Consider the following 16712-nt stretch of genomic DNA (forward strand, 5'->3'; position numbering starts at 1 on the left):
ACTCACCTTGAACGTTGCTTTCTTTTCCACTCCACACCACCTGTTTTGCAGTCGAAGACGTGTGTTGCCTCAGTGTCGTCCGCAGACCTGTTGCTTGCAACTCTTCTGTTTCAGTTCACAGTTGGTTCTGGTTTTGTATATCCTGGTGTACACATTTAACCAAATCAGTCACCTCTATATATTTCTTTCTGTTACTGATAATTTCGTTATTCAGTTTAATGAAATTTGCAGCAAGCATCAACAGCTTAATGGTGGAAGCAAAACGTGTAATACGGTCTGCATATAGTTACTGTCAAAACCTTAAAACTATAAAATTTTCAAATGAAGATCCAGGCTATATGAGCTTTCATATTTCAAACTTTTTTCATGGGTGGTCAAAACTAACCTTATGCATTCTATCAGAGTTTTGCATATTTAATAAGAAGAGGGGGAGAGGGGGGACACAGTGCTCTTTCAGTTGCATAAAACTTTTTGAACCTATTGAAAATAATATTTTGAGTTATGTTCCGAGAACATTTTCTTCTACAATATATTTCTTCCTTTTCTTTGTCTGTATGTCCGTGCGTGTGTGTGTGTGTGTGTGCGAGAGAGAGACAAAGTATGACAGAAGGCTGGTTTAGCATATATTACATTTCCGCTAGCATGCTGCAGAAGTCAAGCGTTGCTTTGAGTTGTTCCTCAAGGCACAAATGTTAAGTTTTTAATTTTTTGTGATGAAATTGCTGTTATGTTTAGACTGAGAAGAAAATTTCATACAGGAAATTTAAAACGCGCGATGGAAAAAAAAAAAGAAAAGAAGAATGTTTTGACCTGCAGTATGGTTTCAGGGGTGCTATAAAGCAAATGGGGTTAAAATGTCTAAACCAGTAGTGAGGAAAATATACTTAATGAGGTTATTATTTCATCAGAAAACCAGAAAGGAGAAAAAAATGCAGATTGTTTGAGCACTTCTCCTATACGCTAACAACTGAGCCAACATGGGTCAAGAACATTTTTTTTTTTTTTGTAGATTATTTTCCAGCGGTTTTCAGCATTGAAACTTTGGAACAACATAAAACAAATGAAGCATGCAAATGGATACAAATATATGAAAAAATTATTTTGGCAGATATTTCTTGCAAAACTTATAAGATATGGACTGGTGGCTCAGGGTACTTGCATTGAAACTGGGCATTAGAATTACAGTGTACTTTGCTTTTCTTCCATCATTCTTTTTCTTTATTCCTCTAACGTTCATCATCACCTTTCTTTCTTTGGTGTCCTCAACAGAACCTGGTGACCAACCGGCGCAAGTACAAGAAGCACAACTTCAATGACCAGTGCTTCCAGTCGAACCACAACTCTGAAGGCATCCACATTGAGAAAGGAGCCCCGTTTGGCGAGTTCAACTTGGGCTCCACCATTGTGCTTATCTTTGAAGCACCGCGGAACTTCACGCTCGAGCTTAAAGAGGGCCAGCGTATCAAGTATGGTGAGCTCATCTGTCGGCTATGCTCCAGCAGCAACAGCCAGGAGTCGCAGACATGAGGTCCCATCACTTTGCTGTTGCTTCTGCTGCTGCTGTTGGGCTTTCGTCCCGACTGCTGTCGAATTCTTTTTCGCAGTGAGAGATTGTGACGGGCACGTTGCAATCGGCGGGAGGCTGCCTGAAGGTCCACAGAGATTGGATTTATTTTTATATTTTGGCCGGTGTCTGCTGCGTCAAGGTTGGCCAGCTGAAAGGGAGAGGTGAACTCTCTTGGAGCATGCCTTTTTCCATCTGTGCAGCATCTGTTGACGCAGATCTGTTAATCGCAAGTTGCCAGAATTTGGTGTTGGAGACTGCATCAAATGTGATTATATATAAGACCCAGAGAGAGAGTATGTGAAGAATGGGGTTGAACATGTTTTATATTTGGTTTGCGCACAACAGCATATGTGCAATCCGTCGCACGTCTTTGGGAGCAGGTTGCATTGCACTGCCCGTCATCGTTTTACCCGTAGTCAGATATGTCCGGGGTGCTGACTGTACTTTATATTGTAAGATGAGAATTTCAATAGCAAGAAATGCATCACGTCGATAACCGTGAGTGCCACTGGGTTATAGTACTGCCATCAGGGCGGGTGCTGCGCTAATTTGAGGCAGCTTTTATTAACACTGTGGAGACTGAAAAACTTGGAGCATCTCCTTGCCCCGTTTTGGCCGCACCACCTGGACCTCTCTCAGTGTACAATTGTATACGCGCAAAGCCAAACTGTGACAAAGATGTTATCGGCTGCCATACCAAATCCTACTGCCTTGGTTACTTTTCCCGTTATCTTTTTTTTTTTTTTTTTTTTTCGTACTGCACATTTGGAATTTCACTCAAACACATCTATGGTAGCTGCATTGTGCTGGAATTTTTCATTTCTTTTTCTTTATATACACAATCAACAAGAGGAAATGTCACTCAAGGGCTTATTCCTCTTTGTTGTCTTCCATTTAAATTGGACGAGGTATTCACAGGCAGTTTGGCTAATTTATAGGAGATGTATATACATGCAGAGTCAGATCCGTGATCACTTTCATGAATAATATACCTAATGCATGCCAAATGCTTTTCAATGTTTTACTTCTTTGTTATGGCTGTTTTACTTTATCGTTATGGCTGCGTTGATCGCGAGCATACAATTGAGAATCAAACCACTGCGCTCTCTTGTGGTACCTATTGTACTTGTTTGGTAGTGCACTATTCATTTCAAGGCTCATTGTGGTGCTTTTATCTCACTGTACTAAATTATTGTCAATGGTTCCACTTCGTAATTTCTTTTAGCTGGTTTAGAGTCCATACCACATCATATTTGGATTTTCTGCAAAGCATCCAGCCCAGACTTTTCACTATGGAGCTTCCTTTTTTCAGTTTAATTTTCACTGGGGCAGAAAGGGTGAGGGTTGTGTGTTCTAAGTTTACCCCAAATAAAGTGTGACAAGAGAAAGGACTATCTCTTAGCTGCCTGTGATATATGGCGTTGATGTTTCCGCATACTTCACCGGTGTTCAGAAATAGCTGCAGGTAGTCATGGCAGTCCTTTTTATACTCTTTGTTTTTGTTTCTCTACATAGTGTTTCTATCCTTTAACATAGTGTACACTTATCATATGCAGGGTACACTCAAATCTTGAAACTTCTCCAATGGTTACTTTGTGTAGAACGATTTGCGGTAGCCTAAATTGTTAGTCCTCAGTTCATTTGCTGTCGTCTATTTCTACACATGAGTAGTGTACCTGAGAGGTGCTTGTGTGTAGCTTCAGATTTGTTAAAAATACCCTTCCCTCAAAGTGGTTTTACTCTTTGAGTTACACAGTGTGTAGGATATTGGGATTTCATTGGACAAGGTAGGCTTCTTATTATTTTTTTTTTTTTTCTGAAAGTTTACGGTGACTTTCTCCATCAGGGGAGTCACTGGTGTTTGGCATGCCTTCTCCACAGCAGTTGGGTACCATCTTGCAACTTTTTCATTCCAGAGTGGCTGAACAGCAAATGGTAAGGTATCAGGCACAGTGGGATACAGTACATCATTGTATGGTACCTGGAGAGCTGTAGCATCCCTGCTGTCTCGGTTGTCTCACTCTTATCAGGGGTGCCATGCTTTGGTTTTGGTTGTAGGTTGACTCCCCCTTTCCATTTCCGGTTTTCAAATTTAAAGGACAGATAGACTTAACATCGTGAAAATATGGTAGCTGGTGCCTGTCTAGCTTGTGGACAGTTTCTTTCTTCTAAGGTTTCTATTTTCCTTGTGTTCTTATAGCTCATTGTAGGTAATCCTTGAATGTATCTACTATGAGCAAATCTGGTTTTCAAAGCCCAAGTTGCAACCATCTTTTCATCCGGTATTCACAGAGTGCAGAGGTTTCTTGGAGCTCCATTAATTTTACCCCTGCCTACCTGTACACTCACTTTTCTTTTCTGTTCTGTAAAGCCGCACAGTTTTGTTATGTTTTTTTTTTATTTATTTTATTTTTGCTTTGTTTCTCGTATTACTTGCTTTCTTCATCGCAGGGCTATCTGAAAATTTCAAATATAGTCGGCTTGTTGTGCACTAGTGACGAGTTGGACATTTGAACCTCTTCTGGCTCTACTGTTGTGCATTGTTTATTTGTCAACCTGCTGACCGCATATTTATTATAAAAGTACATCTCCAAACATTATTCTGGCAGTCAATCCAGTGCATTCAAAGACAGAACTTTATCACCTCATTTGGTGCTATGGCTTACTGCTGAAAATTTAAAGTACAGCTCAATTCACCTGCAACAGCTACTAATCTTCTTTGTATTGCTGGGCAGGACTTATTTACTCTTAAGCCAAAGTTTTCTTCTTTTTTTTTTAATCATCATGCTATTGGTGTTACTCATTTTGAGCAGGATACATCAGTCACTTCTTTGTTGGAATGTTAATATGTCATGATTGTTAGAATTAATGTCCCTCTGGTGTGGCTTTGCATTTGTTGAAATGTTAATAATGCCACACATTTTTATGTAGTTTGCTGTACCATCATGTCCCGGGCCTTTTTTTTTTTTTTTTTTTTTTTTTTTTTTTTTTTTTTTTTTTTTTTTTTTGTGCCAAGGTGATCACACAAGAGTCTCAAGTTGCCCAGTGTTTTTCAAAGTTGAATGAGGTAGCACTTGCCTAACGCTTCTTGAAGGGCATTTTTGTGTTGTGGGCTGTCGACAGCGAGTCTTGGCTAAGGAAGTGGCATTCTTTCTTTTTGGTGTTCTTGTACGGACTAAGTGAAGCCATTGTAGCTATGTTCACTAGAAATGTGGTACAAAACTGTTTGCTGCTGTTCTCAGGAGGGGCTGGTGTATTAAGACCTGGCCGTGAAATTTCTAACATGAAAAGAAGTGCCACTGTGGTTTATATTGGAACTGTATGAAGTAAGGCTTATTGCCGCAGAAGACAGTCTTTTCTCGCAGAGATCTTTTGAATGCATTTGCATTTCTTTTGTATCAAATGGTTGCCAACTTACCTTGGTGAATACTTCGGCAGAAGTTTCTCATTTGAGCCCCAAAAAAAAGTGTACATATACAATGCTTGAAATTTATTCATGGGCGTACGGTGTGTAGGTGTACAATGTCGAAATTAAGCAAGTGAATTTTGGATGTGTATACCAGACCCTCCCGAATGCTTTGTCTCGTCACGTTTTGTGTAATGCAAAATTTCAAGTGATTTGTAGTCGGCGACTGCTAGAGTTCCTGTGGGCAAACGATGCGCTCCTTCTTTTGGGGGCATCAAGAGATGCTACAAAGTGCCTCTTTGTTTTATATACATGGCTGGTGTTTACCTTTGTCAAGTTCAAGGTGTTATTTGTGACAATGTTATGCTCGGAGAATATCTCTGATATTGTATACAGTATTGCTTCTGCGTCATATGGCCGCGAACGTCTTTCCTATGCTGTGGCTGTGGTGCCCAGCGGGTCATGTGTCTGCCTCGACAGGCCTGTTTCTATGCGGTGTTTTAGTAGGATTTTAATAAAGGCATGATTTTTTTTTCATACATATACGTATGCATTGTTTGTCCTTGTCATTGATAAGAAAACATGCTGTAAAGCATCGTAATCACGTAATCGTAATCGTAAAAGCATCGTAAAAGCATCGTAATCGTTTCCGTGACAGCTTATGAAATATAGTATACAACATATTAAGAGCTCGTACATGCACATATGCTAAGAAATAATTGCCGCACTGTTATACTTCGGCCCTTATCTTAGCATAGTGATCTCTACCATGTTTGTATCTACTAGCAGTGAATATCGCACCTATAGCACTATGAATTGCAGATACTCAGTTAGTGTTTGTGTGGATTTGGGGCTCTGCATTTTTCCATATTGTTCTGACCGAACTTCATTGATCACGATATTCTAACCTGGGGGGCTACTTGCATTTCCGTACAAACATCACATAATATCTACCTACTTTTCTAAGCCCAATATGGGAACTTGCAGTCAGAAACAAAAGTGCAAACACATGCTATGTATTTGGTATGAACTTCGTGTACAAAGGCAAAACATCTAGAACAACCAAGTTGCATACCCCTGGCTAATAAATCTGCAGTGACCAGCAAACTAAGAGGAGATCATGCAATTCCAGGACTGAAGCTTAACCAGCCCACATCGAACTAGATGTTATCGCCAACTACATGCTGCATGCGCAGTTTGGAACATATCCAGAGAACGCAGCTCAAGCATTTTGCCCTCTGTACAAAAAGTGATGACACTTTGGTCCCCATAGGAGGCAGTGGCAGGCATCTGCATGGAGTTCTTGAGTGATGGTCAGTGAAACTCGCAGTGTAACAGACAAAAAATTTGGAGGACGCTTAAGCTTTGCCTTCAAGAGTGGAACGCGATAGCGTTATTCATACTCAACACTTCTAAGTGCACTGTCTCAAGAGCGAGCGCAAGGCCCTGCAATACAACACCCGTCGACCTGCCAAGGAGTGTAAGACAATGCGCTACGGCGCAGCAATCACTGATGAGGCGCCCCGCATCGGACTTTGCACTCACGAATCACGCGGTGAGCGCCGAGCAACGCAGCGTTCGGCAACGAAACGTGCGCCTGAGCAAGCGGAACGAACCAAAGAACTCGGTGTCTCGGAGGGAGAAAGCCGGGCAGCGACGCGCCATGAAGGCGGACGCGATCATAGGGCTGACACCTTGATGGGATCGTCCTCTATCTTGCTTGGGAGCACCACGCAGAAGCATGATTCCTCGGAAGCAGCTCGGCACACATCGCAGGGGACGCTTTTTTCCCAGCAGAAGCGCTACGATGCAGCGATCATGTCAGAGGCGTCCGGCATCAGACGCTGCACCTAGCAATCGCGCTGTGAGCGGAAAGAGGAGCCGCGTCGCCTAAACACCACTGTTCGAGTGACGCACGCTGGATGTTGGAAGGGGAGAGAGCGAGAAAACTTATTAAACGCAAGGGTATTGGAGCATCCTCGCACCGGTACCCGCGCGGCCCGAAGGGAAGAAGCGGGTGAGTGAAGATAGTGATCTAAAGGAAGGAAAGACGCTTGATTCTACAACCCGTGAGGGTGCACGGCGAAACGTCGGGGGCGAGTGGCGCGCCACGTGTCGGGGCAGCGCCGCACATTGCGAGGAGGGGTTCTTCTGTGTTTGCCGCAAGATGGCTCTGCATGTGCCCAGAGCGCAGAAGAAATGTAGCGGAAACGTACTTCGCTACTCGTGTAACTGCGACTTCTGTAAGTAACATGCTCATAATTACCGATATACACCACAGTATAACGTTCTACGGCACGTTTCTAAGGCAACACCGCATTCAGTAGAAGCGCTTTTGTACCGATTTCAAGCATCGAACTCGTGGCTGAGTGGTAGCGTCTCCGAGGTCTCACACTCCGGAGGCCCTGGTTCGATTCCGACCCAGCCCATCTTGGAAGTTGCTTTTTATTTATGAAGTGCATGCCGGGATTTATCGCTCACGGCCAACGCCGCCGACGACACCGGCTTTTCTGCGACACGAGCTCCTTAACGCTACCGCGTTAATAAAAGAATTTGCGCACGTCCACAGTGTGTTACTAAGCCTGAGTGGACTGAGCCATCCAAGTGTCCTCGCAGAATGCACACCTCCATGTGGCCAACATGAAGACCATATACGCTAGAGCTGTCAGCTGGAGAGCTCCCACGGCATAGTAGAGCGCCCAACCTCCCCGGGCACCCGGGCTAGAACTGAAGGCAGTTTGGGGATTGGAACTGGTCGTCGTGAACTGGAGAAAGATCCAGAACAAGCCATCGAGCATAGTTTTCTCCGCATTGGTCTCAGTGGTCATGGCACCAGCACCAAAGAACACGTAGACGAGAAAGAAGCAGCACAGTGCTGCTGAGGCAGCTGCCACAGCTTGCCGGTTTACCATTACTGTCGTGCCCTGCGGAGTCCCAACGCTGACGATGCGGATCCTGCGTTCCCCATCTCTCGGGGCAAGCTGCGCGTAACTCAGGTGGCCGGTCACGATGGAAAGTTCTGGACGAAAGAGTGCCGTCTGCCTAGGCGGCGCAACGGGAGCTTCGTCGCTGTCTTTGTCTTCTGTGCCGGCAGGACTGATGGTGCGAAAGCGTTTTCTCAGACCCCTGGCGAGGCGGTAGACGTTGACGTAGGCCAGGAGCCATGTCTGCGCAACAGTCTTGCCATGCAGTAAGAGCCAGCAAGCGACGAGCGGGAGGCCAAAGAGTATGTATGCCATGATGGTTGCCTTGACTGCTCCCGACGTCTTGACAAAGTCATAACCTCCTGGGGAAAGAAAGGGCAGTGTGAACAGTGTATTGTGATGGAAGCAGCCTCAAGCATATACAGCTGCCCCACGAATAAATTTTTTTTCTGTGAACATTACGCTTTTGCAAAGGCAAATTATTTTTTTTTTTAGACGTTAAAAAGCTGTGATGAAAGCTTTGACCACGCTCCTGAAGAAAACGCCACAAAGTGCATCTCGGCTAGTTGTGGTCGTTGGGCTGCGCATGTTTGACACAGGTCACTGCAGAAACAAAAACAGCCAGCCACAATTGCACATCATGTACAGGGACCTGGTTGTCTTTACCGCACTCCAGCTGCCTGGCACCACGAGCCCCCACCATTACATGTGCCCACGTGGAATTTGTGCGTGCCGAAATATATTCGACTGTTCCAAGGTAACAGTTGAAGGAGCGGAATACCTGCAGAAGCGATTTCAACTCTAATGAACAGCAGCATTACGCTTTAAAACACTGTGATTTGTTACCGCAATCTGGATTCGAAAAGCCCAAACTTCGTATGCAAACGCACTGCGCGGGCATGGATCTCCACATAGGCAGATTACATCATCATCAGCTGGACTATACCCACTGCAGGGAAAATTTTTCTCCCTTATTGCTATACTAAATCTCTTATGTGTTGATGGTAAACCCCTCATGTCATGCTGAAATGGACTAGAAGGTATGACACGCACTTAAGCTGTTTAGGTCAGGTATTGCTGAATTATGGTCTGAATGAAGCAGAGATTCTGCCTGATACTGAAAATGGAGCGATACCGTTGTCAATGGATAGGACCTTTCCGAAATGATGACCCACACGAGGGCACGCTGCATGATTGAACCGAAGACCAAAGGGGCAGGCAGCTTAAGTATTGTGTGGTTTGAATTGAGGGAATGAAATGCAAAGGGGTCTGTGTGCTGCCCAATTCAAATTGGCCGATCATCAGTAAATGACTGCAGACCTCGGCAGTCATTATTCTCGGCCAGCCAATGTCGGCCCAAAACAGCCCTATTGGCATGCAAATGGTATTGAATTAGTTGGCAGCCAAAAATGGCCCTAAATAGGGCCACGGTTGGCTGGCCACAAGGATTGCCAAATACATTGAGCCAGCCTTGTATTGGCAAATGGTAGGGAATTAGTCGGCAGCTAAATATGGTCCAAGGTAGGGCTGTGGTTGGCCAAGTCACATATTGTTTTTAACCGAATGCAGTTCCATAATGTTCCACAAAGACGGCAGAGCAATGCTTTTATATTAATATTATCCGCAATATGAGCATGCCCTCTTATTTCCGCTGTAGCGATCTTAAGAACGGCTGAAATAACTTTTCTCGACTTGCGAGGATCACTGGCGCTGAAATGAACCCCTCACGTTGGGGATATATAAGCTCGCTGAAAGTTGCTACTAGGTAAGTGTATACACAGTGTGGTGATGTCTTGTTTCAGTGTTTCTGTACTATTCATATATGATGGGCATGGTCACCGTGGAAATGATTCTGCTAATTATGCTCACTGCGAGGCATACGTCTGCTCCTTGCAGCCTGTTGTCCTTAATTAAGTCACTGTTTCAGCATTACAGAATATTCTTAGGGCCACCAATTTTTTTCACAAAGAATTCGCACCTGTTTTGTTGGCAGCATTATATGATGTGGCATTTGAAACTATTCCGGCAGCGTTTTGCATTGCTAGGGAGGCGTCTGCAAGGTTGTCCGATCTCGAGCCAACCTTGGTAATTGTACTTGAGCATAAACAGGTCAGGCTACGTGCCGACGTCGGGCCTATATATGACCGATGAGGTACCTACTAAGTCGAGCGGTTTAAGGCCTATAACCAGAACGACCTCGGCCTAACCTTGACCGAGCTCGAACCAAGGTCGGCCTTGTATGTCGACGTTGGTCAAACGTGGGGACATGATCAATTTTATTCTGCAGTTCAGGTACAACGAAGGAGTCTGCAATACAGGCGCTCCATTAGCTGTGTTGTTTCTTTTCGTGGTCGCCTTCTACATGTTACGCCACCTAGCCCAAATAAATGTTCTTTTAAATCATTTTTTTCCCCCGGAGAATGGTTAATAGCAGAATCACAGCCATCAAATTCAATCTGCAGCGCCATGCACCTCTCCTCCCATTCCGTTTCCAACGATATCCTCTCCTGCTTAATTGACTATAGCCTCTGCAAACGAAAATCGCCCTCCTCCGATTTTTGCGGGAGCCGTGCAGTTAATTATGACCTTGAGTTTGTACTTTGTATATTTTTTTTTTACTTTGATAGCCAAGCATTGGATATGGATGCAGCGGACTTCCAGACGGTTCAACAGTACAGGTTCAAGGAAGATTTTGGAGGCATGCTCGTTCTCGTCCTCATCGGGCTACCTGAGCTCAATGGGCGGCTGAAGCGATGAGATCTCTCCAGCAGGCCATTTGGGTCCTTTTGTACTCGCGATGGCGCGAGTGTATGAGCTGCACTGCACGCAGATCACGAAGCGTACACTGACTAGCACAAGAAACTAAAAGCTTTCTTTTTGTGAGGTACATTGTGTGCGTGTGCGAAAACGAAATGCGCGATGGAATAGCACGCGCGAGCAAGCCGGGCAGGCGACGCGACGCGCTTCACCCGTCAGTCAGAGACGCGCCAATGGATGTCATTCTTGTTCTGATGCGTCATATCCATGACTCGGTGGACCAGCGTAGAGTATGAGGAGGTTGGCTGGCCGAAAGGGAACGTGAGAGAGATTTTATTTGTATTTTTGCTGCTCTCCGGTGCGCGCATCGTTGTATATTTTGCAGACTATCACAATACCTGACCGAAGGGATAGGCTTAAAATGCCATGTCCAGACCCATGCCAGCAGCCCTTCAAAAAAGGGTTCTAAAAGTACATATTAAATGTGCGAATTAATCGTGTAAGTGCCACTGAGTGTGCCTGCCGCGTAAAATTCCTCAGAAGTGAGCCGATAATTTCACAGTTATTTTTTAATTGTCATTCCCGCACCTCGCGGCGGCCATCGGCGCTGGTCCTTTAAACTCAGCAACTCTGAGCATGGCCTCCGAGATTACCTCCGCGCGCACGTGCGCGAGGGTGATCTCAGAGGCCATGCTCTGAGCGGCCTGTGTGACGTCATCAGAGAGATGTATATCATTGGCTCGCCACAGGTCGTAGCGAATAAGGCGGGCAACCGGACGGAACCGCGGTACTTCTATATGTAATCCCATATAACTCATAAGAGGCGTCGTGTGCTGTGCGATGTCAGCGCACGTTAAAGATCCCCAAGTGGTCGAAATTACTCCGTAGCCCTCCGCTACGGCTCCTCTTTCTCTCTTTCCACTTTCACTCCCATCTTCCTCCCTTCCCTTACGGCGCGGTTGCGGTGTCCACAGAAAAACAAGTGAGACAGTTACCGCGCCTTTCCCTTCCTATAAATAAATCAAAATATAACTCATCTTAAAGAAGCGGTAGACGCCCTTCAAAGGAAGTCCTTCATCTAATGTCGACAGATTTTCACGGCGTCGCGGTCAGTACGATTGTGAACCCCGTTTCATTGCCACACCCTGCGTTAATTGCCACACTCCCAACTACAAAAAATTATGATATGGCACCATGATGGGCCAACACCGGCATGGGCCCGAACAAGGTTAACAATATACTTGGGGTAGTTGTTGCGCCGACTTCGGACTGCTGCTGGCATAGAGGCCAACTTTGGAGACGCTATCCACAACCAAGTAAAGCAAAACATTGCCTAAATAGTTTCAAATGCCAGTCGTAACGTTATCCGGATGTTCCTATTATGTCATTGAGGCAACACATTACAAGGAGCAGTTGTCTGGTGATCAAATATATATATATACGCGGTTTAACTCGGTTCACGGAACTTCGTGCAGCAGCAGGACGTTTTTAAGATAGAGGGGCTTTAGTTTTTACAGGATTGTGTTTGCTGTGTTTCAATTAATAATAATAATTGGTTCACAGGAAGAGAAAGGCACATCTTGACACTAGTTTCTATGGGCACCTGGACTGCGCCGTAGGGGAAGGGAAGAAGGTGGGAGTAAAAGTGGAAAGGGAGACAGAGGAGCCACAGTGAAGGGCTATACGGAGTAATTTTGACCACTTCAGGATCTTTAACATGCACTGACATCGCACAGCACACGGACGCCTCTTCGTTTCGCCTCCATTGAAACGCAGCCGCCGGCGGTCGGGATCGAACCCGGGTCCCTGGGTACTTCGGCACAGCATAGTCGGGCAACTTAACCACTGCAGCACCGTAGCGGGGCAGTGTCTCAATTATTAAAAGTTATTTTGCTCTGTTAATCAGGCCACCATGTTTCCAGACCACACATTGCATGCGCTTCAGAGAGACGGTCTTCTTAACTCTTTCGCTACCGCGGAAAAATGGCCGATTTTGGGTGTCTAGAAACAAAAATTATTTCTTCAAGAAACGCCCAATGGATTGCGCATCGCAATGTACCAAATTGTAGCTTATTATTTACACTTTTGAATAAAACAATTTCCAGAGTTGCGTGTCCAATAGATTTTGAAAGTTTATTTTCTAAATATGATGAAAACACAAAAAAGAAGACAAGCAAAACACAAATAAGCGGCGACACTGAGCCCAAACTTGATTAGAAAAAAACTGAAATATACAAACTGGTGCACATGTTCGTAGCTGTCATTCCTGCAAGTCTCAGCTTTGTGAAAAAATCACTACACTTTTCATGGCCTTTCAAGTCAAGGGTCATGAGAGCTGCGCCACTCTGAGAAGCAGTCACGTGAGGAAGTGAAGCAGAGGTATATCTGGCATGTGCTGCACATAACATTTGTTCTGAGTTCTGCTTTTGTTTTCTAATAGCAGAGCTTGCAGTTCCTCCTTTTCTCCATTTTTTTTTATTGGTGGCGAATGGGCTCTGTGGGTGGAATGGGGGCGTGGCCTTCCTTCCCTTCATCGTATTCAAAGATCTGCTGAATCAGCTGCTCCCTGAAAGCGAGTTGGTCGAATTTGGCATTCTCAGACTCATCACTGCTGCTCTCATCGCAAAAAGCGGCATCAGAAGCAGCCGATGTGCTCGGTTTTGGCTTTTGCTTTTGGCGAGCGCGGAGCGAAACGGACGCCATGGTCGCGGACCGACGCTCCTATGCCCTGTCAAAGATTCAGTTTTCGCGGCGCCCCCTCACGTTAGAAATGCAGAAAACAAAACAACGAAAGTTAGTTGCAGAAAAGCATACTAGATGGCGCAGCTTGTCCGTAAAAGCAATTTTTGGCGGCATTTTCAAATCGTCAGACATATATGTCCGATGGCCTATGGCGCGGTAGCGAAAGAGTTTTAAAGTAATGCTTTTATATTGGCGATGGCGTTTGATACGAACCACACTTTGCAACAATAGTTTGGCTAACACAATTTCGTGGTCATTGAAGCAAGGCAACCGGAGGTGGATGGTTGTCAGGAAAGGAAAGGCGCAGTATATCTGTCACACTTTCTGTACACACCTGAAATCGGCTTCATACATCGGGTTTTGGGGAGAATGCGGGCAGTAGTGCTGCAGCACTAAAAAAGTGACATTAGAAACATCTAGGAAACGTTACGGATATGACGTATCCTGGCGTCTTAGTTGTGAAACAAAAGTCCGGCAGTGTGTTGTTGTGGCTAGGAAGAAAGAAAAAGAAAATGCACGGGCCTGCTACTAAAGCCATTGAGGGGCTTTACCTGCTACTGGCTCTGAGCCACCTCCGCTGCCCGATTTATTTTATGAAGGGAAAGGCGCGGTAACTGTCTCACTTGTTTTCTGTGGATACCGCAACCGCGCCGTAAGGGAAGGGAGGAAGGTGGGAGTGAAAGTGGAAAGAGAGAAAGAGGAGCCGTAGTGGAGGGCTAAGGAGTAATTTCGACCGCCTGGGGATATTTAACGTGCGCTGACATCGCACAGCACACGGACGCCTCTTCGTTTCGCCTCCATCGAAACGCAGCTGCCGAGGTCGGGTTCGAACCCGGATGCTCCGGCACAGTGGTCGGGCGTCATATACCACTGCACCACCCCGGCGGGGCCCTCCGCTGCCTCGCGTGGAGAAGAAAGAAAAAGAAGAGGGAGAGAAAGACGCGTGCCGCAACAGCCGTCGTGGTGGGTGCAATAACGGCCTACAACAGCAAAATTCAGCGGCTGGCTAGTAGGGCCAGGAACAGCCACCCTTCACCACATTTCCCAGTCTGGCAGGTGCACGTGGTGGTTGGCAGGTGATCTGGCCTGGCACTGATTGGTCGGCGGGTTTTATGACGTCACGGGATCATATAATATGGCAGAGTTTCCATGCCGGGTCTTGCAAATAATATTGAAAATTGAAAAATAGTTATTTCCAGCAATATGTAGGAAGTGGGCTTCGGGCGAAAAGCTTATGACTGATAATGAGTATGCGTGAGATAATTAAAAGGCACAAATTAAGAGATATTCAGCGAGCAGCAAACTGGTATGCCAAGGCAGCACAAGAGAGCAATCTTGTGGTATTTCTTTTTTTTTTCGTATTTCGCGGATTTTCTTCAAATGCTGAAAGAAAAAAAAAAGCAGGGTATACGTTGCTAAAAAAAAAAAAAAAAATGGGTCCGTGGTTTCTTTACCCCCGGTCCTCTAATACTCAACGAAACGCACTTGACCCTAAAGTGAATATTCAAAATTCTGCATAAATAATCTTAACTGTACTTTTCAACTTAAGTAGGATGTAAAAAATTAATCCGGGTAGCACCACGTGGCGGAAAACAATGTATGTCGTTGGTTCCGCCCTGCTGCGGTGCACGTTTCTTAAAATACTCGGTTCAAAATGCGTAAAACAGTGTATATTATGCTCTAGGTGATATCGCCACACGCGACTGGCCCAATCACGCGTCGTGCGCACACAAATTAACATGTTCGACGTCACGAACTAAAACGCTGTAGAGCGAAAAACAATGTCCATTTTTATTTTTACCTACACCAGCGGTGTAGTAAATTACCACTAGAGATATTGGATATCTGCTACATTGATGTAGCTGGTGTAGATTTAAAAAAAAATGGCCCTAGAAACTGTATCACTCAGTCATGAGTCTTAATGACTAGATGATGATGATGAAAACATTTGTTGACATTGGCTTAGATTAAGGGAAAGCTGGTCGGGTCCCTAGTCCAAGACATCGTTGGTAAAAGCCGCTGCCCAGGCTCTTTCGACGAGGGCTCGTTGTTCCTCGAGGTCCGAGCTGGACAGGGCCGCCTCCCAGCCTTCCCACGTTGGCTGATTTATTATGTCAATACTGGTATCTTTTTGACAAGCCCATACCATATGGTATAAGTTTGCCTTTTGGCCACAAAATTTGCACTAAGCCGAAAAGGAGTCGGGCTCAATGGCGTGAAGTGTTGCTGGATTATTAAATGACATAGTTTGTAACCTTCGAAGGCGACGCTCTTCTGATTTACTAAGAATAAAAATAATGTTGCTTTTTCGGGGTATATACCGACACAGAAATAAAGTAATTTTGAAAGCCCAAACAGTCTATTCCACACACATACACAAAAGTTAAGGACACGTACAGTTCCCAGAATTTGGGATTACAGTTTGTTTAAATGATGAAAAAATTTATTGGCGCTGAAGAGCAGGAAAAAAGGCCTACCTGACGTCGTCAGCAGCGCAAGACTGAAGAGCATGGCTTCCGAAAACGACCAGGGCCTATTTCCGGTCTCCGTGCATCCCCTGTGGTCGACACCTGACATCCTGTTGTCATACGCGGCAAGGTGATGAAGTACAGCCCGGCTCCACGCCTCGGGTTTTGACGATAGCTTCTGTAGGTTGGCAATCAAGCGTTCAGAAGTTCGGTTTCTCAGCTCGGCAACAGTAGAGATCTTCCAATCCTCATCTCCGCTAGTCAGGACGATGAATATGGACGCTCCCAGGCTCAGGTACAGAACCAGAACTAAACTCAGGGTCAGACGAAGGAAAAGCGGGGCGAAATACGGATTCTCGCGAATCCACAATGCAAGCCTAGTCCTCCACAGTGGCATATTCACGTTAGGGACATGTCATGTTTCAGCTAGTGTTCCGGAAAGGTGTAGCTACAACGCTAGCAAGCGCCTGTGTGCACGGACCGAATAAACGGTAGCAGACGACGCGCGCTCCGCAGGCGTCGTCTGCTTTCCCGCTTCCAACGGAATTGGAGCGCGACGAAGCTACGCGCGCGCTTATGTGATTTTTGCGACCACGGGATTGAGAGACGGAAGTACAAAAGCTAGCCTTGTAATCAATAACGAAACCTGTTAACCGAGGCGCGTGATCCGGCTAAGCAATTGCCCTTAGGTCATTGACCTGCGCGGCATGCTTGGTTACTGCAGCGCCACACAGGTTTTTCGTATTCTAGCCAGAGCGGTCCCCGCTTGCTTTCAGTAGTTTCACTTTTTTAATGCACTGACTGTTCATTCTAAGACTTTTTGTCTTCGTTTTGGTACAGCAGTGACA

General features: G+C 45.4%; 2 protein-coding genes across 4 annotated transcripts in view; one reads left to right on the plus strand and one right to left on the minus strand.

Moving 5' to 3' along the window:
* Nucleotides 1-5514, plus strand: part of Pisd (phosphatidylserine decarboxylase) — a 41477-nt gene extending 35963 nt beyond the window's left edge. For all 3 annotated transcript variants that reach the window (XM_084598431.1, XM_084598433.1, XM_084598434.1), the window contains exon 8: nt 1270-5514. In XM_084598431.1, the coding sequence (XP_084454557.1) occupies nt 1270-1527 (258 nt within the window). In that variant the 3' untranslated portion in view covers nt 1528-5514. The remainder of the gene's footprint in view (nt 1-1269) is intronic.
* A 1966-nt stretch (nt 5515-7480) lies between these two features.
* LOC146196663 (uncharacterized) lies at nt 7481-16484 on the minus strand. Its single transcript, XM_084596385.1, has 2 exons — nt 15874-16484; nt 7481-8259 (listed from the first exon to the last, which is right to left on the minus strand). The coding sequence occupies exons 1-2, from the start codon at nt 16259-16261 to the stop codon at nt 7550-7552; spliced, it is 1098 nt and encodes a 365-aa protein (XP_084452511.1). The 5' UTR covers nt 16262-16484; the 3' UTR covers nt 7481-7549.
* Nucleotides 16485-16712: the final 228 nt, after the last annotated feature.

The sequence above is a fragment of the Amblyomma maculatum genome, chromosome 3 (assembly GCF_055883805.1).
Source record: "Amblyomma maculatum isolate TAMU_Amacu chromosome 3, ASM5588380v1, whole genome shotgun sequence".
NCBI classification, from domain to species: Eukaryota; Metazoa; Arthropoda; class Arachnida; order Ixodida; family Ixodidae; genus Amblyomma; species Amblyomma maculatum.